The 27,174-nt window shown below is 56.2% G+C and overlaps 1 protein-coding gene and 1 long non-coding RNA gene across 2 annotated transcripts; one reads left to right on the top strand and one right to left on the bottom strand.

Moving 5' to 3' along the window:
• Positions 1-421: 421 nt before the first annotated feature.
• Positions 422-4,428, top strand: LOC139021836 (uncharacterized). The gene is made up of 3 exons (XR_011473559.1): positions 422-767; positions 991-1,144; positions 1,762-4,428. It is a non-coding gene; the product is annotated as an uncharacterized lncRNA (long non-coding RNA).
• PYROXD2 (pyridine nucleotide-disulphide oxidoreductase domain 2) lies at positions 1,888-25,072 on the bottom strand. The gene is made up of 16 exons (XM_070432551.1): positions 24,945-25,072; positions 21,102-21,121; positions 18,470-18,563; positions 18,312-18,385; positions 16,213-16,368; positions 14,265-14,418; positions 13,027-13,088; positions 12,834-12,931; positions 10,681-10,822; positions 10,170-10,301; positions 8,528-8,600; positions 8,118-8,274; positions 5,860-6,014; positions 5,042-5,148; positions 3,565-3,685; positions 1,888-2,802 (listed from the first exon to the last, which is right to left on the bottom strand). The coding sequence occupies exons 1-16, from the start codon at positions 25,069-25,071 to the stop codon at positions 2,732-2,734; spliced, it is 1,743 nt and encodes a 580-aa protein (XP_070288652.1). The 5' UTR covers position 25,072; the 3' UTR covers positions 1,888-2,731.
• Between the last annotated feature and the right edge of the window lie 2,102 nt (positions 25,073-27,174).

Genomic DNA, 27,174 nt, shown 5'->3' with positions numbered 1-27,174 from the left:
TCTAACTAATTCTCTATTTTGGGACATTTAAGCTGCTCTCAATATTTTGCCATTGCAAATAACACTGCATGAATGTGCTTGCACCTCCATCCTTGGGGACAGCTCTGATATTTTTCAGAGGTTAAATGACAAGACGTTGAATAACCCACCACATGGGTTGGCTTTTGGATGTTGTCTTTTGAGTCTCATTATCAAATACAACTTGATGGCACTGCCAACAGCATCTGAGAGTCTCTTTTTGTGCCCACACTGGTAATTTTCTAGTAGGAATAATTTTTCTTTATTTTGTAGGTAAAACATGGGAGTTTGGTTTAAGTGGAATGTAACTGATTCCTGGGAGGTGAAATATGATTTTAGGTTTGCTGTCCATTTGTGTTTCTCCTTATTTCACAGGGTTTCCCTTTCCCCACAGGCTGCCAGCCCGGCTCAGGCAAGTCCTGCCCTTCCTTCTCCACGGGACTCACGTCAATCTCTCACAGAAGAACGCGATGCCGCCAAGTGCTCTGCAAACAGAACACGCGTCAGGAAAATGCACACTTACGAGGTCCGCAGGGGGCCCGGCGGCCGCATTTGTCATCCCTCCAGCGAGGACGCCCGAGTTCCTCCCAGGGCTGTAAACCTCACATCTCCCCCGCGGGCCCGCTGGACACCACTGCCCAGGGGCCATCAGAGCTGCACGACCTAACAACTTCACCAGGTTTTTACACGACTGTGCCTCAGAGGAAGTGATCCCCGCTGCTCGGAGGCAGCGAACAACTATAAATCAGGTTCGAATGTGGTGCTGACTTATTTATCCTTGTGAGAGTTTTACGTTCTGAAGTCAGCAAGGGACTCGTTGCTGGTCCGTGGCCCATGTGCAGTCATCTCTTCGGGGAAGCTCGGTCCCCTTGCTCAGTGGGGTGGCATGTGCCGGAGGCTTATAGGAGCCGAGGCACCCCGCCGGACAGAGGCCCGGTCGTGTATCTCATCTGGACCTAATGTATCTTCCAGAGCCGTGGACACAGACAGGAAGCCACCACACAGCGGGAAACGCTTCCTGGCTGTGCTGAAACTGCTCTCCGGCCCCTCCCTGACCTCCCCGAGTTCCTCCTCCTCCAGCGGGAATGTTTGCCTGGCCGGCAGCTGCATCCTGGCAGACACCATGGTGAGTCATTTCAGGGTCGATGTGGTAGAAGAGTGGCTTTCTGGCCTGTGGCTGGTGCTAATTAGCAATCAAGGCCAAGGCTAAACTCAGTGTCCTGCAATGAAGTATGCTACATCCTTACAAGAGATTATTGGGCAACTATTAAAAACAGTGTTTTCAAATGTTTTTATACTACTGATTAATGCTCATGACATGAAGTAAAATGAAAGATATAAAACTCACATATAGAAACTAGCATGTGATCCAGATGATGTAACAGCCTAGCTAGAAATATTGTAAAATGGTAACCACGGTGACTTCTGCAGGTAAGATTATGTTTGGGTTTTATGTCCTTTTGTTATTATATTTTTAAAAATTTCTAAATTAAGTATCTGTGACTTTTACTTACCATCCCCCTCTAGTTGTTAATCTTTTGAACAACCAAGTCTGATGTGCTATGCCCCAGGCCTCTGAAGATTTTGCAAGTTCTTACTTGTTATCCAATTCCGTTCTCGTCATGTGGGAGCTGGAAAGGGGTGAGCTGTGAAACCGAGGGTGCGGCCACCGCCTTCACTCGTCTCACTACAGATATTAGCCGCACCTGCCTCTCTCACATGCTTCTTTCCCTCCTCCCGTAGGACACAGACTTGGCGGTGACATCTCAACAACAGTATCAGCCGCAGGACCACCCATGCGCCAGAGACTGGATGAAAACACGCCCTGTTGTCTTACGTGATCTTCACAACGACTCCTCTACACGTGAGAAAGCTGCGTTTATTGAGGTTGAGTAATGAGTGGGTCTACATTAATCTGCATACATTTGAGGGGGAAGGAGGGAGGAGAGGCCCCGGGACCTGCGGCTGGGCTGCTGGACTGAGAAGCTGGCTGGGGCGTTGTATCACCACGGGGCCATGTGTACGAATCTCTCTGACCAGGAGTGACAACCCACATGAGAATAACACGAGTTCACGTGGACAGAGGTCACAGGCGTCTTGCTCGTGGGAAGGAAGAGGTGGGACGCTCTCAGTCAGGAACGCGGCCCCAGACGGCCCTGGCCCTCAGCTGCGCCTGCCTTGCCCTTACCCTCACCGCTGCTGGCCTGGCTGGCGGTGGTAAGGGTTTGAGACGCCGGGCACCGTGCAGGCCCGGGGCCCCTGTGGATGACGTGGTGGCTCCCTGGGGAGCTGGGACCTTTCCTACAGTTTGGGCCTCACCGGGCGGCCCCCCAACCCATGGGTGGTGGGGGCCCAGCAGTGAGATGCGGATGCTTGCTGGCCAAATGGGCTGTGAGGCGCTGATGTTGTGAGAATACTGAGTATTCCAGACAAGTGAATCCCACCTACTATCACGCAGACATGCAATTACAGTTACGTTTTTCCTATTCTAATATATAGAAAAATGCAGACTGTACAAAACATTGTTTTTAATACAACAAAAGCAGTTCATCGTGAGCCCTGGGTACAAGGTTAGCCAGTGCCGAACGTAACTTGCATGTGTTTTTCTAAAATAGTCGCTTGAGCCTTGCGTACTGGTCTGCCTCAGCCATAGCCTGGACAGATGGCCCCGTGGGGACCTCCAAGCTCAAGGGCAGTTCTTCCTGGGCCAGGGTCACAGGCTCTTGAGGTCCTCCAAGACCACGTGGGCTGCATTGCGACCAGCGGCTCCCATGACCCCTCCTCCTGGAAGGGAATCTCCCATGAGCCAAAGCTGCACTCCACACCCCCCCCCCCCCGCCCCCGCCAGGGAGCAGCGGCCAAGCAGAGTGAGGATGCTGGCGTGCTCTGGTGTAGGCCTCAGAACCACCCTGACCCCTGACCCCTGAGGAAGACAGGCTCTGGGCTCCCCTGCAGGTTTCTTGCGTCAGAGCTCTGGGGAGGGGCCGGGCCCACAGTCCAAGCAAGTGCCCCTTTGGGTCTGAGCGCCCATGTGCCTGATGGGAGACACTCAGCACGTGAAACTGGCACAGGACTGAGGGCTTGGGAGGAGGGGAAGGACAGGGCCCAGGTCAGTGTCGGCATGAACGGAGGCCTGGGGGAGGCCAGTCACGCTGGGGATAGGTGCGGGGAGAGTGTTTAAATGGAGACATTAACTTACCGATCCTGACTGGTCTGAATGAAGGAGGGGATTTAGGGACATGGGTACCTCACAGTCCAAACTGGAATGTGGGGAGATGCCTCAGGGACATACCCCCAAACCTCCTGAGGAGGGTGCGAGCTACCAGGCCTGTGGCTGTGGCCTGCCCGGCAGAGGGCACCAGGTCCCCCAGCTCTGAGAATCCTGAGTGTGGGGATGGTTGTTCCTGTGGGGGTCCCGGGCCCCTCCCTGCCTCCCTCCCTGTGTATCCGGTCCCCGTCTGTCCCCGTCTGTCCCCGTCCGCATGCCTCTGACGTCCCGCCAGCCCTCACCACCCACACGGGGTGGTGGGACGGAGGGGCACTCACCAGGGTGGGCCCCACTTCCGCAGAGGTACAGGCCCAGGAGCGGGCAGCGGTGGCCGGCGTGCAGGGGCGTGGGGCGGGCGAAGTAGAGCTGGTCCAGGGCCATGGCGCCGTGGAATATGTTCTGTGGAGGCAGGGCCAGGGGGTGAACACAGGAGTGTTTGGGTCTTCACTCCCCTGTGCTCCCCAAGGCCCCCCTTCCGGGATGCTCTCCTGGTTCTCAGGATGCAGAGAGGACACAGGGGCACATCCCCGGGGCTGGGGGCAGCTTCCCAGGGGCGTGTTTTCAGGAAGAAAGAGGTGGGAGCATCTGCAGAGGCGAGGGAACCGGGACACTGACAGGGAGATTCTCCATGTTCTGCTATGGACTGCGAATCCCGCTCCGTTTGCAATGAGAGGAACCTGCTGATTTCGGCTGCTGGCTCGAGTTTCTTTGACCAGGACACCGTCTGAGCCTGGGCCCGGGGATCCACGCTCCACAGAAACACAGGAGGTGGCAGACGAGGGGCCTGGGGACCGAGCTCAGCTCTGCTCCGATGGCCTGGGCAGACCAGCCTGGCCGGGGCGGGGGTGAGGGGGGGCGGTCAGGTCTGGGCAAGAAGACGAACATCTGCAGGACGTCACCACAGGGTGTGCTTCCAGCAGCTTCTCAGCATGCCCCTCACCGACCTCGTCCCTCAAGCCTGCTCTCGCCCATCCCCCCCCCTCCCATCCCCCCACCCCCACCCAGTGGAGACGACACCTTCCTCTCTCCTCCCCGCCCACCTCATGCCTTCCACACCCACCCACTCCTTTCCCTTCCCCCTGCCTGGCCTCCTTTATCCTAGAGCTGGACCAGGGATCCAATAAAATCTAACGTGAGCCACATAGGTGACTTTTCTTTTCTAGGAGCCACATTAAAATTTAAAAAAGGGACTGGTGAAATCAATGTCAATGTGTGTTTCATTTAACCCAGTAGACCCAGCACATTATCATTTCAACATGGGATCAATAGCGCCATGATGAATGAGACACTGTACACTTTTCCCACACGAAGTCTTTGCAACCTGGTGTGCCTTTTACACGAGCAGCGCATCCCATCTGGGCCGCGGTCAGCAGCCACAGGAGGCTGGTGCCACGGGGTTGGGACTGGCCTCCTCACTGGCTCCCCTGCCTCCAGCCTCAGGGAGGCTTGGGACCCTGACCAGGAGCCTGAGGGCCGGCTGCCTGGAGGAAGGGCGCTCCCTCTGAAGAAGCTCAAATGGGACGGGCGGCCATGGACGTCCAGGCAGAGGGGTCCCAGTCCTGGTGAGCTCCCCAGCAGGTGCTGCCTCCCCTGCCTGAATCTCCCAGCTCTGCCCGCTCCCTAGATGGGGCCCCTCCTCTGTCCCCTCTCCGCCATGGGCTCTCCTCCCTTCGGGTGAAGGCTGTGTGGGGGGCACACCAGGGAATGGGGTACAGAGAGAAGAATGTGATGAGGGACCCCCACACTGATTCTTACCCCTCCAGGAAGCCCAAAGATTCTCTCCAGGTCAGGCGGCGTGAGGATGTCTCTGCCCACCACGGAGCCCTTGAAGCCAGGGGCGTAGGCCTCGATGCAGTCGAACACTGGTCCGGGCAGCAGGGAGACGGGGTGTTAGGAGGAGGCGTTATGGTTCACAATTTGGCAAGTTTACTGTAATTCATTAAACTATACACTGCAAATTACATCTCAATAAGCAAAATTAGATAGATAGATAGATAGATAGATAGATAGATGATAGATAGATAGATAGAGAGATAGAAACAATCCTCAGGCAAATAAATAATTCAGTACAAAGGCCTATGGACCTCAGGCTAGTCCCACCTTCTTACCTCAACCCTCAACACAAAGTGATTTGTTTCTCCTTGACTGTGCAAAGCTTTCCTTACTGCATCGCTTTGCCCAAGCTATTTCTTTTGCTTGGAATGCCACTTGCTACCTGGCAAACTCCTGTTCATCCTGTAAAGCCCAGCTCCCATGGCCCCTGCTTTGGAAAGCTCTCCACGTCCCTCCGTCTACGCTTCCTCCTTCGGTTCACACAGGACCTTGTACTGTAAGATTGGTTTCCTTATGACTCAACCCACTGGACCGTGAGCCACTCGAGGGCAGGACCTGTGTCTGTTTTACTTTCTTGGCCCAGTGCCTGACCCCGGGCATTCACTTTGTAGACTTAGTTCCCTTGGATAATTCTCTTCTCATGCGACAGATCCTGAAGGTGGGGGACTCAGAGGAGAGGGGCCCTTCAGACCACCCAGCCAGCTGCCACTACAGACAGGAAGTCTGGCAGAACCCCTTACCTTTGTCTGCATAAGCGTTTCTCTCCTGCTCATCCCAGACTTTGCCTCCGGCCAGGGTGTAGGGAGTGTACTGAGTGAAGAGGGAGACCACGTGGCAGCCGGGGGGAGCCAGCGTGGGGTCCAGTGAGGACGGGATGCAGAGCTCAATCATAGGCCTGTGACAGGAGGAGGGACGGTCAGATCCGAAGAAGCAGTTGCCCCAAGGGAAGGGGCTGGGGCCGCTCTGAGATGACAGGGGACAAAAGGAAGGCCTGGGACGAGATGACACCCAGGCCGGCGGATCATCTCTGTGAGGCCTAGGTGGCTGGTCACCGGCACAGGGGCAGTGGCCACCCGACTACTCCTGAGGAACCCAGCCCCAGCCCCAGCCCCAGGGTCTCTGGTCCCGCCAGCCCCAGCCCCGAATGCCTGGCCTTCCCTGCCTTCCTCCACCACAGCCTGTAGAACAAAGGGTCTCAAATGTCCCAGGTCCAGACAAACAACACGAATGAGCAAAGGGGCCAGGCTAAGTCAGCAGGCGCTTGGGCAGCCAGGTTTCAACCTCTCTTACCCCTGCCTGGTCGCCTGCCCCGAGCAGGCCAAGCAACACAGAGCTGCCAGGCACCAGCAGCCCAGGAACCGCCTCCTGCCCCTCCCTGGTTACAACACCTATTCTGCCTGCAGCACAGTGTTCCTCTGGCCTCCAAACACTGCCATCCCTAGGCCACCGAGTGCCCCTTCTCCCCGCGTCCCTCCCTTCAGCGCGTCCTCTGGGCTGTGTGTCCACTAGGCCCCTCCAAAGTAACTTGCCAAACCGAATGCCTGGGATCCGCTAGAACCCGCTCCTTCCTGCCCACACCTCCTACCCTCTCCAACAAAGGAAACACCCTCTCCTAGGGCTTCTCTTTCTCCTTCCTACCCCACTTCCTGCCCAACAGCCAATCCTGGCAGCTTTGCCTTCAAATACCCAGTATGTGGCCACTTCTCATCACTTCCACCGCCCCCACCCTGGGCCAAGCCTCCACCCCTTCTCCCTTGGGTTCTGTAATAGTAACCCATTGCGCAGACATCCTTTTTCTCGGCACAGTGGCCACAGTGGTCCTTCTGAAATGCAAGTGAGGCTCCGCCCACACTCCCCTGGAGGAAAGTCCAGCAGTGGTCGACAGCCCAGCAGGATGTAGCAGCTGCGGCTCAGACCCCACCCGCTGCCCTTCACTCCCAGGTTCTCTTTCTCCAGCCACGCTGGCCTCATTCCTGTGCCTCCCACACAGCAGCACCCTCCTGCCCCAGGGCCTTTGCACCTGACTTTCCCTCCGTCTGGATGTTCTTCCTCAGATACCCACAGACCTCCTTCAGGTCTCTGCTCAAATGCAAAGTTATTAGCGAAGCCTCTTCTGACCCTCTAATGAAGACTAGCAACACCCCCTCCCCGACCTATTTTTCTCCATGTCACAGTGCATGGCTATCTTGTCTCCACCGTAAAATGCCAGTGACCTCAGGGCAGAGGCCTTGTTGACTCTGCTTCTGCATTGCACCCTGGTCCCTGAGCTAACCTGTAACAGAGCAGGGCCCCAAATATTTATGAATGGATAAGTGGGCTTCGCCCTCTCCCCCTCTCTCAGGCCCCCATCCTCTTTACCTCGTGCTGTTGACGTTTGTGTGCCCGTCTTGTGATGAAGTTAGTGTCTGCCTCATGCCCCTACCCGACCCCTGGTCCCTTTGACCTGTGCCTATACAGAGCCTGGCACAGAATCGGTTTTCAATAGGTTTTGGGGGACATGGACAGGATGGGAAGATGTTTGCTCCCGAACATCCCTGCCTGTCCCTAGGATGGAGATACAGCTGTGGTGCGGTGGGAGGTGGGCAATGCTTTTCCAAGTTTTGCATGAAGCAGCTTATCAGAGATAAGAGCGGATATGGAATCGGTGAGTGTGGGCCCCTGGGCAGGCAGCTGAATTGGATAAATGCCCTTTCTCTCCCGCATTTTCTCCAGTTCTTCACAAACGCCAGCGCTGTTCTCTTCGCTCCTTCTGCTAATCTGTGCTACTTGGCTGAACCTGCTGCCCTCTTTGTCCCTTCCCTGCCCCGACCCATACTTCCTGCCTGGGATGCATTTCCTCGCCTTGGATCTAAGTATGGATTTAGGCAGGTCCTACCTCGTTGTGAATATTTAACACCAGGAGGAAGAGACAAGCCTGCTGTGTCCGGACAGTCGCCCCCACCTCCCCAGGGCCATGGCTGAGAACACCCCAGGGATGCAAAGCCCAGGGACTGCTCACCTGTGGGAGGGCCGGCCATCCATGGCATCCTCAAAGGCCTGGTGGAGCAGGTGGGTGTCTTCACAGTTCAGGTGGATGGAGCACTGGTGGTGGGGCAGCGGCTGGCCCCTGGGAGCATTGGGGGCCGCCAGGAAGTCAGGCAGCCGGTTGACAGCCACTGAGGAACCAAAGGAAGGGAGGGGTCAGGGCCCCAAGGCCTGTGTCCTCTGCACCCCGGGAATCCTCCTTCTCTCCCCGTCACCCTGCTCACCCTGGGAAGAGAAAGTATGAAAAAGTAATTCCCCTTCAAATCAGGGGGCAGGCTGGAGGTTGTGGATAGAAATGATGATGAGGTCAGTTTCCCCCAGACCTGGACGCTGCTCACTCTGAGCATGGCCGAGAGACGGCCCTGCAGTGGGCTTTGCTCTTACCGTTGATCTTGGTGACCGGCGACCGGATGTCCAGCTGAGAGATCCTCTGTGTGAACTCTTCGGGAAGCCACTCCTGCAAGTGGAAGTTTCCATAAAGGCCCACCCGCTGCCCTTCACTCCCTTCACTCCCAAAGTGGCGGCCTTCCTCCTTTGCTCAGACCGGTCTCTTGACCTCTACTTCCGGAAATCCTCTCCGTCCTCAGAGCTTAGCCAGACCCCCTCCTCCGTGAAGCCCTCCCCTCCTGCTCAGTGCTAACCACTTCTTCCTCTGTGACCTGCCTGCAGTCCTGACTGTAAATGGCCCACACTGACTCCTGCTTTCGACACGGCCAGTGGGCTGCAGGCCTCTTTCTCCTCCCGTCCGTAAGCTGTTTTAAGTCTTGATGATCTCAGAAGTGCCTTAACAAGAGGCTTTTGAACGGATGTTTGTTGGATTTTAGTAGCGGAATCACTCAGAAAACGAGGTGCTTGTCTCAAGAATAGCCCCGAGAATGGCTGGGAGCTCCGTGCTCATATCATTGCCTTAGGGACAGGGGAGGTGTGGTCAGTTGCAAGAATTGTTCCCAATCCTCAGGCCTCTCTATGCATCCCTCTCTGTAATGTCCTCCCATTCTGACTCTGGGGTTGGCCTTGAACAAGGCCAGTGTGAATGGGATGCAAACCGAAGCCTGGAAAGGGCTTGCCTGGTTGAGTTTGCTTGCTTTTGCCTCTGCCAGACGCTGAGAATATGCGAGAGGATGAAGGACAGGTGGAACAGCGCCCCCCCCCCCACCCCCCCCACCCCGCCCCCGCCCCACACACACACCGGCCCAGGTCATGTGGGCAGAAACTGTCCTGCACTAGCCATGCCTCCTGACCCCCTGGCTGGCATGTGAGCGAGCCCAGCCCAGGTCAGCGGGGCTCAGAGCTGATGGCAGATGTACGAAGAGCCCAAATCAGCTGAACTTAGCCAAGATCAACGGACTTCTCCAGCAATCTGTGCTAAATCAGTAGTTCTTGTCACATGCCCAGGAGTCCGGTGGCTGTTTGTGATGCGGCATTCATGTGGAAATAGGTAATCCACACAGGCCGTGGAACCGGGGCTGGTTAGAAGGGAGGAACCGGGATAGCAGGACAGTTGTATGAATAACTCTGGGTCCCAGCTCTGGCTCTGTCCTTTGCCACCTGAACGGCCCAGGGCACCCCACCTCTCTGGACCTTTCTCCTCACCTGTGAGGCTCTGCCCTGTTTGTTACCCGTCTGCGAGGTGAGAAAGAGGAGGACTGGCTTCCCCAAAGGTGGACAGACTTGGCCCTTGCATCTCCTACCCCATGCAGTTCCAGCTCCCTCGATCACCCCATTTCTCAGCTCCTGTCTTGGCAGAGATCTTTTAAAAATTTGCTTTTTTTTATTGACTTCAGAGAGGTGAAGGGAGAGGGAGAGGGGGATAGAAACATCAATGATGAGAGAGAATCATTGATTGGCTGCCTCCTGCACCCCCCACCCCCCGCTTCCCCAACTGGGTAATCGAGCCCACAACCTGAGCAGGTGCCCTGACCGGGAATTGAACTGTGACCTCCTGGTTCATAGGTCAATCCTCCACCACTGAGCCATGGAGCTGGGCTGGGCAGAGATCTTAACCCGCCCCCCCGCCAAGGCTCACCTGTGGCGTCAGCTTCAGGAAGGTGGTCTGGGGCTCCGCGTTGGACAGCACCACTTTGCTCCGCACCTCCGAGCCGTCCTGCAGCACCACTCCTCGCACGCGTCCGCTGCTCACCTGCACCTTAGCCACCGTCTGGACCCCACACAGTGAGGCCCCAGAAGCCCACAGGAAGGAAAACGAGGTGAGACCTTGAAGGATTTCCATGGTCTCTGCTGCTCCTGGACATTCACAGCTTCCCCACCCTGAATCCACCGGCCGAGCTCGCAGCTCCTGGGGGAGGCCTAGCCCGCCCCTCCGCCCGGAAGGCTCAGCCCAACTGTGGACAGTGGCAGTGAACTTGACGGGAGCCAGGACCCGGTGGAGAGCTGCTCAGCTACTAACAGGCTGCATGACTGAGCCCCTCGACTACGAGCCCCGCCTTGTCCATTGGTAAAATGAGGGAACTTGCAAATCTGAGGTTTTGGAAGGACCCTAGCCAACCATCAGAGGAGGGGACAGGGGGGCCACTCACCTTCTCAGTGAAGATACTTGCTCCGTGCGCGGTGGCTGAGCTGGCGATGGCATCCGAGAGGGCACCCATGCCTCCCTGGACGTAGCCCCAGGCCCCCTGCACTCCCTCCAGGCCCCCCATCACGTGATGCAGCAGCACATACCTGAGGGCAGATCATCAGACTCAGTGGCCGGAGGTGGGATTTAATCTCCTCAGAGTTCAAGGTGCAAATATTCCACTGTCTTGTACCTTCAGCCTCTCTCTTCCCATCCAACCTGCTCCACGAGCCTTTCAATGGGCTTAGGCTCTTGTAAGAGCCTTTGCTTCCCCGCCCCAGTTCTCTCCCCGTGCAGATGAGTCTGGTGCTGCAGCTCCGGCTCTCTGCGCTCCAGTCCGTCTGTCCAGCTACCCACCGAGATCCCCATTTGCATGGTTTCTGGGCAGGTGTCTTAAACCCAATCTTTGCCCTCATCCACCAACCTGTTTCTCCTTCAACCTTCCCCACCCCAAAGAACGGCATCTTCAGTTTCCAGAAGAAACCTGCCTCCTACTAGCCTCTCACGCCCTCCATCCAACCACGTGCTGTCACCTCCGCCTCTGAAGAGCTTCCCGCCCCTGCTCCCTTCGGCTCCTTCCCTGGTCCAGGCCACGCTCTGCTCTTCCGTAAACACTGCAGTGAGCCTTCCTCACTGGACCACCTTCTCCCCTCTCTCTTCCCTGCACACCTTTCTCCACGTTGAACCTGGAGTCCCATCTCAAAACCCAGCTATGCCCTGGCCCTACTCTCCTATCAAGCCTTCTCGGGCTCCTTGTTGGTCATGGCCAGAGTCTGAAAAGGGCCCCCAGGGTTCCTGCCTGATCTTGAGCCGCATCCCTCACCGTGCCCCCTCCCAGCCCACACTCCTACCGAACGGAACCTCCTTTAGTCCCTCGAATAGACCACCTGGTTTCTCAGCTCCCAACCTCTGCACATGGAACACAGCTGCCCAGAGCCCCTTCCCCCCTTATCTTTTGCTTCACTCATTCCTCCTGTCCTTAGAGGCTCCGCTTAACCGGTGGCCTCTCCTGCAGGGCTTCTCTGACCGAGAGCACGTGGTCCCGGCTTCCTTCCCATCCCAGCACCTCGGCACTCCGCTGTCAGTGCTTGCTCTGTGTCCATCTCACCCACAGGATTTCAGCTCATTCACCACTGTCGCCCTAGCACCTCGCACAGACAAGTGCTCCATCAATATTTATTGAAAGAGTTAATGAAGAAACAAATTACTTAAAGGCACATTTTACAACCTGGGCAGTAGCGAAGCCTCCTGGAGGCCCACAGAGAAAAGGGTAGGAAGCCCCAGCTGGAAGATCCACATTGATTTTGATCACAGAGCTTGGCCGAGGTGTGGCAACTGCTGCCAGCCCCCCTTTTTCCCGGCCCTGGGGAATGGGGGGCTGGCTTAGTGCACGCGGGAAACCACTTCCAAGGGGCACTCCCTCCCTTGAGAGAAAAGACACATTGACAGCTTCTAGCTGCATCTTCTGGTGCTTTGGACATGGCCCAACACCTGGCAGCATCCTCTGTCCCAACACACACCCCGCCCTTCCTGCTCTTGCGGGGCTTCACTCCGTCCTACCGCAGCAAAGAACCCCACTGTGTGTGACTGCCCCCTGCTGGCTCAGGCTGTTAGCACACCCCCGCTCACAGAGGGAAGGCGGCTGCCCACCCTTACCCAGGTGTCTGTGTGAGCCTGTCCTGGGACCCAGGGAAATGGTCGGTGGGAGGGGGAGGGGCAGCAGGGCTTCCAGGGAAGAGATGGGAAGAGGAGTGAGGGAGAGAAGAGGAGAGAGGGTGGGAAGAAGATACATTCATGTGAGATGTCACCGTGGGAGGTGGGTGAGAGGCTTTTCTTACTGAAGAACAGAGAGCAGCAGCTAAGAAGGACTTTTTGGGGGTCAGACAACTTGGGCTGAAAATCAACCCTGCCACTTCGTAGCTGTGTGGCTTCAGGCAAAACACTTCCCTTCTCTGAACCACGGCTCTTAGGTCCTAGCGTGAGGGTCAGATGGATCGTGTACGGAGTGTGTGGCTTCCTGCTTGGCTCACAGGGTGAGCTCAGTCAATGACTATTGTTATCACGCTTTTGGGGGAATTCGCTCGACTCCCACTGCCCCACCTCGCCGCCCATACTCACCCACTTCCTGGAGTGTGGGGGCTGGTCATGGCTCCAATCACAGCATCCGTTGCTAGAGTAGCTTTTAGAGGCTCGGACTCAAACCACTGATCCAGCACCTGGGACAGTAACACAGCGAGGAGAAGGGCTTAGGGCCATCGGAGCGAGAGAACCCCTCACCGCGAGGCCCTGCCTGAGGCTGGGAGCCCCTTACCTTGGTAATGGGAGCCGTGAGGACCTGGTAATACTGGGGCAGCTGGGCCCCCAGGATGCGCCCTGAAAGAGAAGACCCATAAAACATGAACTGACAGGCGAGAAGGAAACGCTCTGATCTGCAGTCTCTCTGCACTCGATTCTGGACTCATCCACAAGGTTTGCTTGGTCAGTGGAATGCTTTAAGTTGTGATGCAGACAGCGGCTTGAAACTGGCCTGCACATCGGGGCTTGCCCTCTGAGCTTCTGCCATTAATGTAAGAAGGCCTGCAGCTCCCAGGAGGACAGGCGCCTGGAGCACAGCTGCCCTCGCTGATCTGCCCCAGCCACCAACATGTGTGAGACCAGATCGGCCGAGCCCAGTTGGGATCAGCTAAATCATGCAGATTTGTGAGAAATTAATTTTTATATGCCACTGGAGTTTTACAGTTTTATGTAGCAATTTTGTGGCCACAGCTAACTGTTTCAGTATTTTTCTAGAATACAGAAGCTAAACTGGTCTTTATAACCTGGAGGAGTAGAAAAGAATAGCATGCTTATCCAAACTTCCCTTTTCATAGCCGTGGCAGACATCACTAATCAATCACAGACGTTTTCCTGCTAAGCCCCAATCTAGCATCCTCTCCAAACTCTCCTGGCCCCTCTCTCTAACGACCAGGCCCAGGCAGGCTTCCATCAGCTCCACACGGTGCCATCGACAGATCTCACCCCACGCCTGTAAGGTGCGTCTCTTCATTTCAGCCTTGGGGCTTCTCTGGCCCCCAGACAGGACGCCCACAAAAGGCCACCTGACACCCATGGATGCCCAGTCCTATGTAGGAGTTAAAACCCCTTTGATCACTGGGAGACAGAACCTAATGGAGAAAGTTTCCCTTTCTTCTCTGGGGGCTGGTCCTCACGTGCATCTCCTAGGGCATCTAGGGGGTCCTCTCGGGACCCAGCACCTGTCACCTGCGTGGTGGCCCGCACAGCAGCACGCTGGTGTGGATTCCCCCTCTTCCCAGTTTCTCTCTCCCTTCCCTGGATCACCCTGCAAAACGAACCGCTCGCACGTAAGCCTTAGTGTGGGCTCTGGTTTTAGGGCACGCCAGGCACGACCTCCTCGCCGACCTCCGGGGCAGCTGTTCATGGATGGCAGCTGGCAGGCTGCCTTGGAGGCTCAGGCCTACGTCTGATCATGGCGACAGTGGGCTCAGCTCCGTGAAGGTCACTCATCTGCCTGATGCCGGCTGGACTTACCTGCCTGCAGCAGGGGTGCGAGGGTGGAGAGCGCCCGGAGCCTCTGCAGCAGGGAGCCCCGCCGGAAGGCCTCCATGTCCACGGGCGCTGCGTCCAGCAGAGGGTCGATGGCTGATGCCAAGCGATTCATGAAGGCCTCGTATTTGGGAAAAGCCTGGAACACAACCCCAAGTCCGGGCACATGGTCCCATGCTCTGCCCTCCATGCTGCCCCCGTGTGGCCACCGCCCTCAGTGGAGCCTCCTGGTTCCTCTGGCCAATGCCCAGCGTCTCAATGTGGCTGTGCTGTCACTCCCTGTCCGGGTCTGTGCTGAGGTCGACACCAGGGGAGGTCAGAGCGAGCCTGGGCCGCGGGAGAGCCATCGGCGGTGGCAGGAACAGGGGTTAAGCTGGCCAGGACCAGTCGTCCGCCACAGGAACCTGGCAAGTACTCAGGATGTGGTCTCCGCGATAAACCAAGAACCACTGAGCGGTTTCTTCTTTCTCTGCGTCTGCCGTGCATTACTGAGGGGAAGTAGGGTCCTTTCCCTGCGCTCCAGCACGCCGACTGCTCCTTCCTGCTCTGCAGTCTCCCACGTCCTCTCATCACAGCAGGTCTGCACCCCATCACCCCACAAGCTCACACGACAGAATCCACATCGACCGCCCACCCCCCCGCCCCCCCGCCCATGGGCGACAGGAGCTGGGTGGCTGCCTGTGCCCTGGAGGCCTATCTTCATTTTCAGCCCAGAGCTCTTAATTTTTGGTTCATTCAGACTCACGGATATACCCACAGAATTTAATTGTTACATAAAGAAAAGTTCTGTGTTGAAGTGCACAGTGAAGCTGCATAGCTCTTTCTGCGGGAGGCCTTTAGTGTGACAATCGACAAAGACGAAGCCAGAATCCAGGCCCCTGACTTCCCACAGGGGACGTGCCCTGCCTCCCGCTCCTGTGGTCGGCAGCACTCCAGGCCACCGCCCCGTCCCACAGGCCCCGGGCCCTGGCCTTGTCCTAAATGCTCCCTCGTGCGCCTGAGGTGGCAGGGTTTGGAGCACAGGGTGGAGGCAGTGGTCCCCGACCCAGTGCACAAAATAATCACTTTGAAAACAAAGCCAGGTTTGGAAATTGCTGGTTGAAGAAATTCCCTGGTGACAGACTAGCCTCACAAAAAGCAACACACATTGATTACAGTAACCTAGGTTCTCCTTATAAAATGTCTGCACAAGATCTGAGTTAAGGCCATGCCTTCAGCTTATATCTAGGCTTAGTACAAAAAATAGCCATTTAAGGAATCTTTTTATATCTGCAAACCAATCACACCAGGCCCATTATATTCAATAACTCGTTAGACAAAGCTACCCAACAAATTCCTTATAATGCAATCCCAGGAAGAAGCCTGGGAAAATCGTGTGTTCGCTGTCAGATGCGCTGCTTCCACTCAGCAGACCCACACGCCATCGCGTACAAGTTCTTGCCTTGGGCTGTCGGGGGATTGACGCCAAATCGAATGAATATTTATTACAACCTCCTTGTCCTAGATTCCTGATCCAGTTCATTCTATCCTTAATCGTCTCTGATCCGCCCTTGATCCTTTGTCTCGGCCTCCATGTGCTTTAATATTGATAACCACTTAGAGTTCTGTCTGAAAGCAGCGGAGACAGAAGCACAGTGTAAGCACCTGCCAGGGCCTCCCTCTGACACGCAGAAGACAGAGGCCGTCGGAACAGTGGCCGCGTTCTGAACGCACAGTGTGAGGGGCTCCGGTGTCCACTGGTCTTAACCACTGACCTCCCCGCTTCTCTTCACAGTGCCCAACATCGAGGGCGGGGGAAGGGGGGTGGCCTGTCCGAGCCCCCTGGCCCTTGGACCTGTGCTCCAGGACAAGTCCGACTAGGCCCGTTTCCTTTCAAGAGCCGACTGCAGGCGACAGAGGGAGGAAGAGGTCCGTCGCCGGTCACTTTCCCTACCTGGGCATCCTTCTGCGAGAACTGGGCAATCTGCCTCTGGTTTTCCGCCATGTCTGTGCCCAAAAGTAGGGACCTGGGCGCCTTGCTCCGCGTGCCTTCTTCCAGCATGGGGGTGAAGGAGTGGGGGTTTCGAAGATGAACTCTCAGCCCGTGTTTCTGCAGGACACAGGCAGAACAAGCAACGTGGGAGGGATGTGTGGCCTCTGCCCTTGAGCTTCTCCGGTTGTGTTTATGACCATTGAGATACCTGCATGCAGGTTCCCACGGTCCTGATTCCTATTGTTCAGTGAAAGTGTGTAAAAGCCCCCGTGCCCAGGCATTCTGTGGCAGACCATATCACACTACACTACACTACGCCACATCACACCAGGACACACAAAGCCACACCACTCCACGTCACACCGTCACACCACCTCATATCACATCACAACACACCACGACACACAAACCACACCCTGTCACACCATGTCATACCACGCCACACCACTCCATGTCACACCATGCCACACCGCTCCGTGTCACACAACGCTACCCTGTGCCAGGGCCTGTCCTAGGGTTTACAATGGTCAGCCCACAACAGCTCTATACCATCTTCATTGTACAAATGCAACAGCTGAGGCTCGGGGAAGTTAAATAACTTGCCCAAGGTCACATTGGAAGGTAGATCGGGTTTCAAAACCACATCTCTGACTCAGAAGCCCTGGCTCACGCTCCACACTAGTCTACAGCTGCCCCCGCTCCAGAAATAAATAATTAAAATTTGGAAAGACACAATAAAAAAACAATTATGTGAAAATCCATACTTACAAGGTAGATAAATTATTCACATCAAAAATTTTTATTTACTTTGCAGACTCATTTACTCCAGGGTCACCTTAAATGGAAGTTCCCTTGATGCATTTAAAATATGATTTGACTTACAAATATTGGAGGAGCACACGGAACCTTTCAGGAGCACATATTTTTTAATTTATTTTATTAATAAAGCTATTAATCATGTGAAAAATTCTATTCTGTGACTCTCCATTTTCAGAAGCTAGATTTTTCACAGGAGGGTCTACCCCACCCCTTCCCCACGGCGGCTGCCTCTGCGCACAGCTGGTGTGTCTGCACGCGCCACCAGCTCTAGGCTGGTACGGGCTGAAGACCAGAGGCCCTTCCCGTCCTTGGCTACATTTCACCCAGTCCTGGCTGGTGATGCGCTCTCTCTCTCTCTCTCTCTCTCTCTCTCTCTCTAGCTCAAAGAATAATTTCTTTAGTGCGTTTCTGTAGTTATCTAGTTTGGAGAACTCCTCTACATGAACCAGTTCAAGCAGCCCAAGAGCTGTGAACAGTGACTCAACATCTTATCAATTTCAAACTTCCAATTTAGAGCAAAGCTGGCGCTAAAGCGCGCGGCGGCCTCCTGCACGGGTGGCACAGGGACCCTTTCTCTGGGGCGACAGGCACCCGCCGGGAGGGGCTCAGCGGCCCTGGGCTGTGAGCGGAGTTTATACAAGAGGCAGCGAGGGGTGAAAGGAATGTGGAAGCGGGGGCAGCGCCGGCCCAGCCTGTGACCAAGGTTAACCCAAGAGAGGCAGCAGGGGCCACTGAGAGGGTTCAGATGGCTCGCAGCAGCCCTGGCGCCGGAAGAGGTGAAAGTCCTTCCACTCCTGCTCGGGCTGCCAGGGCGGCAGCAGGACCTCAGCTAGGCAGGCTCCTGGCCTGAGGCAGCTTTGCTCAGCTTTGCAAACTCGGGGCTCAAGGGTTCAGGCCCGTTCCCGAGGGCCAGACAAGTCAGGGCTGGGGCAGGGCAGGGCTGGGGACCCCCGCCCCACCTGGGGATCAGTGCTGCATGGAGGAACACGGGCCTCGTGTTGATAAAGCTCCTCCATTAAAATAAGTCTGATTTTTATGTGAAAGTTCCCGATTTTTTAGACACTGGGTGGACTAGACCAAACCATCAGGAAACGTACCAAGGATACCGTGGACAGATAGGCCCTCGGATAGAAGCAAGGCCTCGGGTGCTGGGAATCACCTTGTGGGGAGCCTCACCCCGGGGGGAAGATGTAACTGACCGCCCCCCCACACACACAAGGCCGGCCGCAGCAGGGCTCTACCTTCAGCTCCAGGTCAGTGTAGATCTGTGGTCTCAGCAGGCTGAGGAGGTAGGATGCTCGGGAGAACTTGAACCCTGAAACCGAATCACATGAAGACAGTCACGGGCGGCCACTGGCGGTCACCCCGCCGCTGCCCCCACTCCACCGCTCGGGCTCACCTGGAATGATCTCCTCTGTGACAGCTGCGCCCCCGATCACATGGCGTCTCTCAAAGACGGCCGTGTTCACCCCCGTCCTCTGTAGGTAGGCCGCCTGGGGGACATAAGCACCCTCCCTGCACCCTGGTGGCCACCTGCAGTCTCAGGGGCCGCACTGCAGGCCAGCCTGCCACCCGGGCTCACGCTGTTCCCATCACTGGGAAGCCCTTCCCCTTGCTTCCCCTGAAACTCGCTTTCCCAAATGTCTTCTAAGATCCCACATGACTGCTCCGCCCCTCTGCTTCCTGGCTGCCTCTCACCTTCCCTCCAGGCAGGCCTAGGAGCCTCTGGGAACTCAGGCCCCCTCCTCCAGGCAGGGCAAGTCTCCTCCTCCCCCGCCCACCCCCCCCCCCCCCACTCCCCTCGCCCCTACCCCCACCCCAGGCTGGAGTGACTGGGCTGTGAGCACTGAGCCAGACCTCCCCTCCCCATGGCTTCTACTCCTCTCCTGCCTGGGCAGCTTCGGCGCGGAGCCATCTGGCCTTCATCTCACGTGCAAAATGAGCCCATGATAACAATACCCACTTCACCTGGCTCTCGGGCTGCTGTGAGGGTTCTGAGCTGGTCGCTGGCTCCGGGAACGTGCCCAGAGAATGAAGCTCAGACTGCAGTGCAGCCTCATTCAGAGGAACAAATGATGGAGGGGTTTTAGTAATTTTTCTCTAGCACTTAGTTGTAAATCAATAAATATTTGTTGAGTAGAATTAGTCGGGTTTTGAGCCTATGCCGGTCCTCTCACCGCCACCCAGGTGACAACAGGGTGGTATAGTTCAGATGGTATAGAACTCAGACTTAAAAAAAAGTTACTTGGCAATGGCGATGTGCCAGACACTGGACGGGGTCAGCTCGTTTAATTCACCCAGCACCCTCGAGGGACAACTAGAATTCCTCCCACTTCACAGGTGAGGAAACCGAGGCTCAGTGAGGGGCATCGCTCTCCTCAGGCTCACGGAGCTGATGAAGAGAGGGGCTGGGAACTGAACCCAGCTGGCCTGGCCCAGGGCCCGTGCTCCCCACACATCCGGGCGGGAGAGGAGAGAGAACAGCTGGCATTGGGGAGCCCGTGTGTCCTGCTGGAAGGATCACCTCCGACCAGGGGCTGAGAGCACAGAGACTGAGACAGAGCAAGCCCCTCACAATTCTAAGCACAAACGCAGGGGCGCTGGGCCCCCACAAAATGCCAAACGCTCCCTTTCTGGGCCGAGAGACAGCCGCTCCGTCACCAGTTTCTGTCTCCTCCTGCCTTGACACAGACAAGATTCATGGAGATGGCGGTCGTGGAGTTGTCCGCCTTTCTGACAGGGTCCAATCAAGAGCAAACTCTACTGCTAGACGCCCCTCAAATCATCCAGCCACAGTGCTGGTCCTCCCACCCCCTCACTGAGTGCCTGGGCTCCCGGGGGCGTGCGGTCTCCTCGCCGCCAGGAGCCACCACCTGGCTCCATGAACAGCAGGGGCCGGTGGCCTCGGCTGGAAACCTCCAGCAATGAGTCAGCATTGAGTCCCTTCACAACACTGCGAGGTGGGTGTCCTGACCCTGTGTTCCCGCGGCTCAGAGCTGGCGTGACTTGCCTGACCCTCCCCACGTAGGCAGAGCTGGGAGACAAGCCCAGGCTCATATGAGCACAAAATCCATGTTTTAAATGACTGATCTGTCCCCCTGTAAAATGTTCAAGTAAAATGGATGTGTCGGGGAAAGTACTGAGACTTAGCACCGTCTCATCGCTCCGGCTCAGCTAAGTCCCCTACGTTGATCGCCTAGATCACTGGTTCTCAACCTGTGGGTCGCGACCCCTTTGGGGGTCGAACGATCCTTTCACAGGGGTCGCCTAAGACCATCGGAAAACACATATATAATTACATATTGTTTTTGTGATTAATCACTATGCTTTAATTATGTTCAATTTATAACAATGAAATTGGGGGTCACCACAACATGAGGAACTATATTAAAGGGTCGTGGCATTAGGAAGGTTGAGAACCACTGGTCCAGAGCGGCCACCGCTTCAGGACGATGTTCCGTGTCTGCCTTGGGTCCTGGACACCCTCTGGCACACTGTGGCCTCCTAGGAGCCCACGGACTCAGGTCCGAGAAGCACGGCCCCGGGTAACCCTGGCCCGGCTCAGACAGCACCTCCCTGCTGCCCTGGCTTCCTGGCTGTCCCAGGGTGCACCTGGCCATGGGGCTGCTGTCCACTCCGGGTGGTGCGTGGCCTGGGCCCAGCTGAGCACGGGCCTCGGCACACAGGACTGCGCACACTCGGGAGCATAGATAGGCCCGCCAGCTCGGTACCTGGTCCCCAGGCTCCAACACGTCTCCCAGGCGATGCCAGTTACCCACCCACCTCCCCAGCTTCTCATCATCTCGCCTCTAAAGTTCCCTGACTCCTCCAAGGCCAAGGGGAAATCCATGGCATTGAAGGAGAGGGGAGGAAGGGAGCCCCCGACATCCTCCTCAACCCCTGCAGACTCCACTCCTCCCGGCCACTGGTCAGCACCAGGAGAGAGGACGGGCCTGCCTTTCCTTCTCTCCCGTGGCTGCTGAGAGCCACATGCCCAGGGGCCAGTGAAGCGTGGCAGGGGAGGTACTCACAGCCACCAGCCCGTTGTGACCTGCAATGACACAGGGAGGGGAGGAAAGCGGCATGGTCAGCAGGCAGACAGACACCTTCCCTGGTGGTGTGATCATCCACCCCTGCCCCACGCCTGGGAAGACGCTGGAGAGGGAGCAGAAACCTGGGGTCCCCCCAAACTTGCACCTGGATGTCAGAACAGCATCCAGCCTGATGCTCTGAGACTCCTGGTCTGTGGGGAGTCAGAAACCTTGGTTCTTGCCCTGGCCTGGAAGATGTCCTTTCGCCTGGCGTGGCCAGGGGCTTCGTGCTGGAATGAGGGGCGAGGAGTCCACACTCATCAGAGAAAGCCATCCTGTGGAGCCTCGAATCACTGAGCTGCCTCACGTGGGAACGAGGGGTGACTGTCGGGGGGAACGCGGCCGGGCGCGCTGATGCTGGAGGGCCCCGTCTGGCGCGGAATCAGCGGCCGCCCAGGTGAGTGCTGGTCGTGAGGACGGTTGCTGTCCTGGCTCACTTTGCCAAGTGTGGTTCACAGCAGTGGCCCAGACGGCTGTAGGCACATGGCTTTGTCTTTGTCACCCCCAGCGCTCCCAAAGTACAATAAGCACAGTTCGAAAGGCAGGAATTGAACTCTACCGTTCCCATGTGTGCTGGAGTAGCGAGCATGCGTCAGGGAGCCGGGCATCAGGTGGACTTACCGTCCTTACACACAAACTCTCTTCCCAAAACCGTAGGCCGCCGCCTGCGGGTCAGGAGCCCTGAACTTGGCTTGGGAGCCCAGGTCCACACCAACCCTCCTGGTAGAAGTGCCTCCCCAGCTTGAGAAGCGTCAGGACCACCCAGAGCCCGTGTGAATGCCGAGTGTACTCAGCAGGCGGGTGGCGGGGCCTGGTACGGGGTCTTGCGCTCCCAGGTCATTCTGACGCAGGAGGTCCCAGGGCCGAGCGGCCTCCTCTTTCCTTAGTTTCAGGAGAAGGTGCAGCTGCTGATGAATCCTCGTTGGGCAGAGAACAGGCCCCGGACATTTTCAGGGAAGGAGGCGGGCGTAGTCTGGACCAGTGGGCATGTGTCTGTCCTTGGTAATGAAAGGTCGCTCTGCATCTCCGAAGACGTCAGATGACTGTTCTCTGAGCACCAACCTGAACCCTCTGTTGACTCAAATAAAACGCTCAACTGATAATTTCACAAACATCCATAAATAGGGGAGCAGCAGTGACCCGCATGATGGCTTTCTTCACCACTGAGCTGATTTTAAATTTTCCACATAGAAACTCCCAGAGTTTTAGAGGTCATTGAGCCATTCTCTCACCCACTCCAGGAATCCCTTTTCAAACCTCGCCAACCAGGGTCAGTGGAGGAAATGCATCTTACACGCTGGCCTGGCACACCCTCCACATGCAAGTGTCTTCACAGAAACAAACGTGAACTGACATCAACTCTTACTATGTGATAAGCAGGTGATGATCTATTAGATAAAATTTTATTTTTTTAAATGCTGGTGGATATACTATTTTTATACACTTTTGAAAATTCTCTTAAGAAACTTTAGAAAACATTGCTGGGTGGAACTCATGAGTGGGTTGCCACTGCAGTTTGAAAAGCCCTGCTCTCAAATACATGCACCTGCAAGGCCGCTGCCCTGGCCCAGCCTGGCTCCCGCTAGTTCCAGGCATGGCCCCGAGAGCCAGTGTCACGGCCAGGAGCCTCGTGCTTCCTCATGTGCGAAACAGGATGCTGGGGGCCTTGCAGTGTTGCAGAGAAAACAACCAATAATATATGGAAAGCCCGGCCCTTAGCAGGCCCACAATAAATGGTAGCTATTTGTTCTTTAATTAGTACTGATTGTAAATCTTGGAAAACTAATAAAGGCTTCCAGGCAACTAGGTTCCAGTTCAATCATCACAGATAAGCCCACAAATGCACAAACATACCTCAGATGACAGGAGTCTGGGATCCGATATCCCAGAACCCTTCTCATGGCACCCCTCACACCCGCCTGGACCTGCATTTTAACAAGCTCCTGGCTTTCTTAGGCACGCTGAGTCCGCTGACTACATCGGGGTCCTCTTCCAGGTGGCTCCCAGCTCCTGGTGCGACTTCAGGGACGCAGAGATGAGGCCTAGAGTCAATCTCCCTGCCAGGAAACAGCCGGGTGAGCTGTCGTCATGGGTGGAGAAAGGCAGAGGCCCCCTGTGAGGCTGAGAGACGGGGTGCTTCCATTTACTGAGCTGTCAGTGCGGGTGGAGCTGGCTGCCCCCAGGAAGTGTGTGAGCGGTCGTCAGAACAGCCATTGTTAAACATTAACTTACATAAGCTTACAATGAAATAAATTATATTAAAGACAATAGTCAATACTGTCACTTCCTGATTACTGTACATATTTTACTATGGTCTATGCTCTTGCGGTAATTACCTCTGTGCATCCGTTCAGCGGCCGTGCCAGGGAACGGTGGGCTGCTGTGTATCCCCCCCAGGCTCACATCCAGCACGCCATTTGGCAACTTGAAAAAGGCCGTGGCGAGAGTACTTACACCTGGGGATCAGCCGGCACTACACGGCGGGCTTGATTCGTTATTCTGCTGATAGACTTTAGAAAGTGGAGAAAATGCGAATGATGCAGGTTAAACTTAACAGTGTGTTGTGTCCGTAGCTGTAGCATCACAAAAAGCACAAACAATGGAGGGAATGTTCTTCCAGTAGTCAAAGTATTATCCGATGGAGGAAAGTCGGTCCCGTCACTGAAGGAGTGAAGTTCGGACATAAATCTTCGTGATTTCACTTAGTTCACTTTTGTTCTACTCTTTAACGTAAATGAAAACATCACACAACATTTTTTGGAACTATCCTCACTTGTCAATTGCAACCACAGGTTGGCTACTGAGTTTAGCAAAAATCACAGACATTCCGTGAGAATCACTTGGCTACCTGGAATGTAGAGTACCGTTACTTTACCTGTAAAAATGTGCTCTGTTGCTTTTATTTCAGCATCGCTACTAAGCTGATGCATGGGTGCGTTTGCACACGCTTCCCCTGGAGGGGTGACTGTTAAACATTGACTGGCACACGGCTGCTCTCAGCGCCTACAAAATGAAGGAACGCCCAAATACGGTGCAGCTTTAAAGCTAATGGGCACGGTCTCCTCCCAGTCCTGACGTTGTCTCTCTGTATAAACCCAGTTGGAAATAATGCCAAAAGTTGAAACTCGGGCCCTCTGTGTGAATGGCAGGCCTGAGGATGGGCAGCCGGTCCTGCCTGCAGCCCCCCAGGCACCCGGTGGTCGGGGCTCTGAGCCGGGGGCCAGCAGGACCCCTGTTGCAGATTCCACACCCAGATGTGCGAGGCTGTGGGGCTGTCGCCCTCTGCGGACATGCACAAGCATCTCTGGGACTCGTTTTTGTTTTCTAACCCCCCTTTGTGAAACGATCCGTTAACTCTGGGGATGGGTGGCCTGTGACGAGGCTGTGGCGACCAGGACTCAGGCCCTTGATGTGGCTGGGCTCCACCGGTCTGTTGTTGCAGGGCTCTTTCTTTCTAACCCGTAGGTAACACGTGCTTTTCAAGAATGTGGTGGCAACCAGCAAATTTCACAGGAGAGAGAATGACCTCGTCCTCCTCCTCATTGTAGATGGGAAGACCCAAGCCCAGAGGGCAAGAATCTGCTCCAGACCACACAGAAGTCGACGCCCGAGCCCCAGGACCCGCGCCTGCTGGCAGACTGTGGCTTCCACCACAGCCCCTCTCCCTTTTGCCCCCACTCCTGGCCGGCTAGTGCCCAGCAAACAGGGAAGGCTGGGGAGGGGTCCCTCCAGGCCTCTGGGCAGAGCTGCCTCCCTGCCCTCAGCTCTGGCTCAGCGCTTTACCTGCTCCTATCACCACCGCATCGTACTCAGGCTTCGGGCGCCCCGTGGCTTCCCAGTGAGCTCGTCTCCACGCAGGACAGGGCCAGGCGCTCACGGCCCTGCGGAGGCCTCGGCCACTTGCAGCCATTTCTGCTCAGCACTCGGCCAGTAATTTGCTTGCCATCAGCGTTTGTGCCTCCTCAAGGGGCGGGGGAGCAGGGAAAAGCAGGAGGAGAGGAGGAGCTGCAGTCCTGTTGCCACACCTGGCCCGGGGCCAGGCCTAAACCGAGGACGCTGAGCTGCACACGCCCCTCCCCCACCGAGTCCACCCAGGGCACAGCTGCAGAACTGTAACCCGCAGAGCTCCTGCGGCCTCCGGAGTACTCTCTGTGCTGGTAATTCTCGAGGGCCCCCATGAGCCAGGCGCTGTGCTGCCCAGTCCTGAAGCCCCTCCCGTAAGCCCCAGCACCCCCATTCTACAGCTGAGGGCACTGAGGCTCGGAGAGGGGTGTGAGAGAGCACTGAGGGGCTCTGTGCTGTCCTGCTTCTCCGGAAGGAATGAAATGCCCGGGAGGTGCTGGGGTGGGAAATCTAAGAGAGACTCAGGTTTGACTGCCTCTCACTCCCTGACCTGCCGGCCTGTAGGGTGGTGAACCCCTTGGGGAGCCGCTGGCCCAGCACCCCCTTGCATGGCCTTGCTCTCGGCCTCAGCAGAGCTGCAGGGAGGGCCGCACCTTTGCCGGGCAGCAGAGGCGCCTTCTCCTCCAAACACTTAAGTGGCTGCGGCAGGGGCCTGAGGGGCTGGGGCCAGCTCACTCGTCTGTAATTCTTGGGGTTCACCTTTTCCTTTTGAAGGCTTGGACATCTCCCTTGTCTTTTGGCACCTTTCCCAAGAATCCTCAGGGATTGAAGGCCACGTCTGTAAGGATCTTCGGCTAAAGCGCCTTATTACTACCCTCGGCCTGTCCTGAATTAGGAGCCCCTTGGTCCCTGGCCCCTTAGTAAGCGGGCTGCGCCCCTTGTAGGAAGCACCACCCCAGCAGCCGGCAGTGTCTGCACTGCTCTGACATGTTCCAGTAACCCCATGTCAGCCTCACCTCACCATCGGGAGGGCCTGTGGAAAGTGCTCCCAGAGGCCGTATTCTGGGGACCCTTCTCGCAGAGCCCCTCACAGGCACAGCCCCTGCACCCCCTCCGAGGCTCTGCTGAAACCCCTCAGGATGCCCCCACTGCTGACAGATGGGGGGGTCGGTTAGACTATGTCACAGCAGGCAGCGGCTGAAATTTAAGGGGAACATTAGGCGACGAAAGTGGGGGCCCTAAAGTCACGGGGGCAGGGGGGGCTTCCAGACGTAGCCTCCCCTTTGTGCTGGCCGTACTTTCCAGGGGATGTTTTAAATGTCCCTCATGAAGGCATATGAGGGAGGGCTGCAGTCCATTCCCTGGCTGTCCCTCCTTGGCCCCTTCCAAGCACTTGGGCCCGGGTGTGGCTCTAGTTCAGCGGTTCTCAACCTGTGGGTTGCGACCCCTTTGTGGGTCGAACGACCCTTTCCCAGGGGTCGCCTAAGACCATCGGAAAACACATATATAATTACATATTGTTTTTGTGATTAATCACTATGCTTTAATTATGTTCAATTTGTAACAATGAAAATACATCCTGCATATCAGATATTTACATGACGATTCATAACAGCAGCAAAATTACAGTTATGAAGTAGCAACGAAAATAATTTTATGGTTGGGGGTCACCACAACATGAGGAACTGTCTTAAAGGGTAACGGCATGAGGAAGGTGGAGAACCACTGCTCTAGTTCCTTTAGTACCTGTGCCCTCAGGCTGCTCCCTAGGGAAAGAGCAGTCCTAGGCATGAGTTGTGGCTCCAGACTGCAGACTCAGGAGGGGGTTGCGGTCTGCCACCACGCAGGAACCTGCTGTGCTGCTGCGAGGGGCACCGAACTCTGTGGTCCTCCCCAAGCCCAGTGCGCCAACGGTCTGTCCTGTGTGCCCCCTGGGGTGGGAGCTTCTGGGTTGGAGGCTGCTCCGCCGGGCCGTTGGTTCTCAAACCCAGGCACACCAGATCACCTGGGCGCCCTGACAAGCCTCCACGCCTGGGATCCCTGGATCGCTGGGTGGGGCCAGGGCAGGAGCCAGGAACCGTGTGGGCACCCAGAGGCCAGGACCTGCCAGGGTTTCTAGGCACCAAGAAGGCCCAGGGGCCCAGGCGCATTAGCTTGGACAGAACCAATA

This window comes from Myotis yumanensis, unplaced genomic scaffold, assembly GCF_028538775.1.
Source record: "Myotis yumanensis isolate MYYU_CA2020_CCGP unplaced genomic scaffold, mMyoYum1.0.hap1 SCAF_13, whole genome shotgun sequence".
NCBI classification, from domain to species: Eukaryota; Metazoa; Chordata; class Mammalia; order Chiroptera; family Vespertilionidae; genus Myotis; species Myotis yumanensis.
The sequence above is the reverse complement of the archived record's forward strand: the minus strand, read 5'-3'. Positions and strand labels throughout refer to the sequence as shown.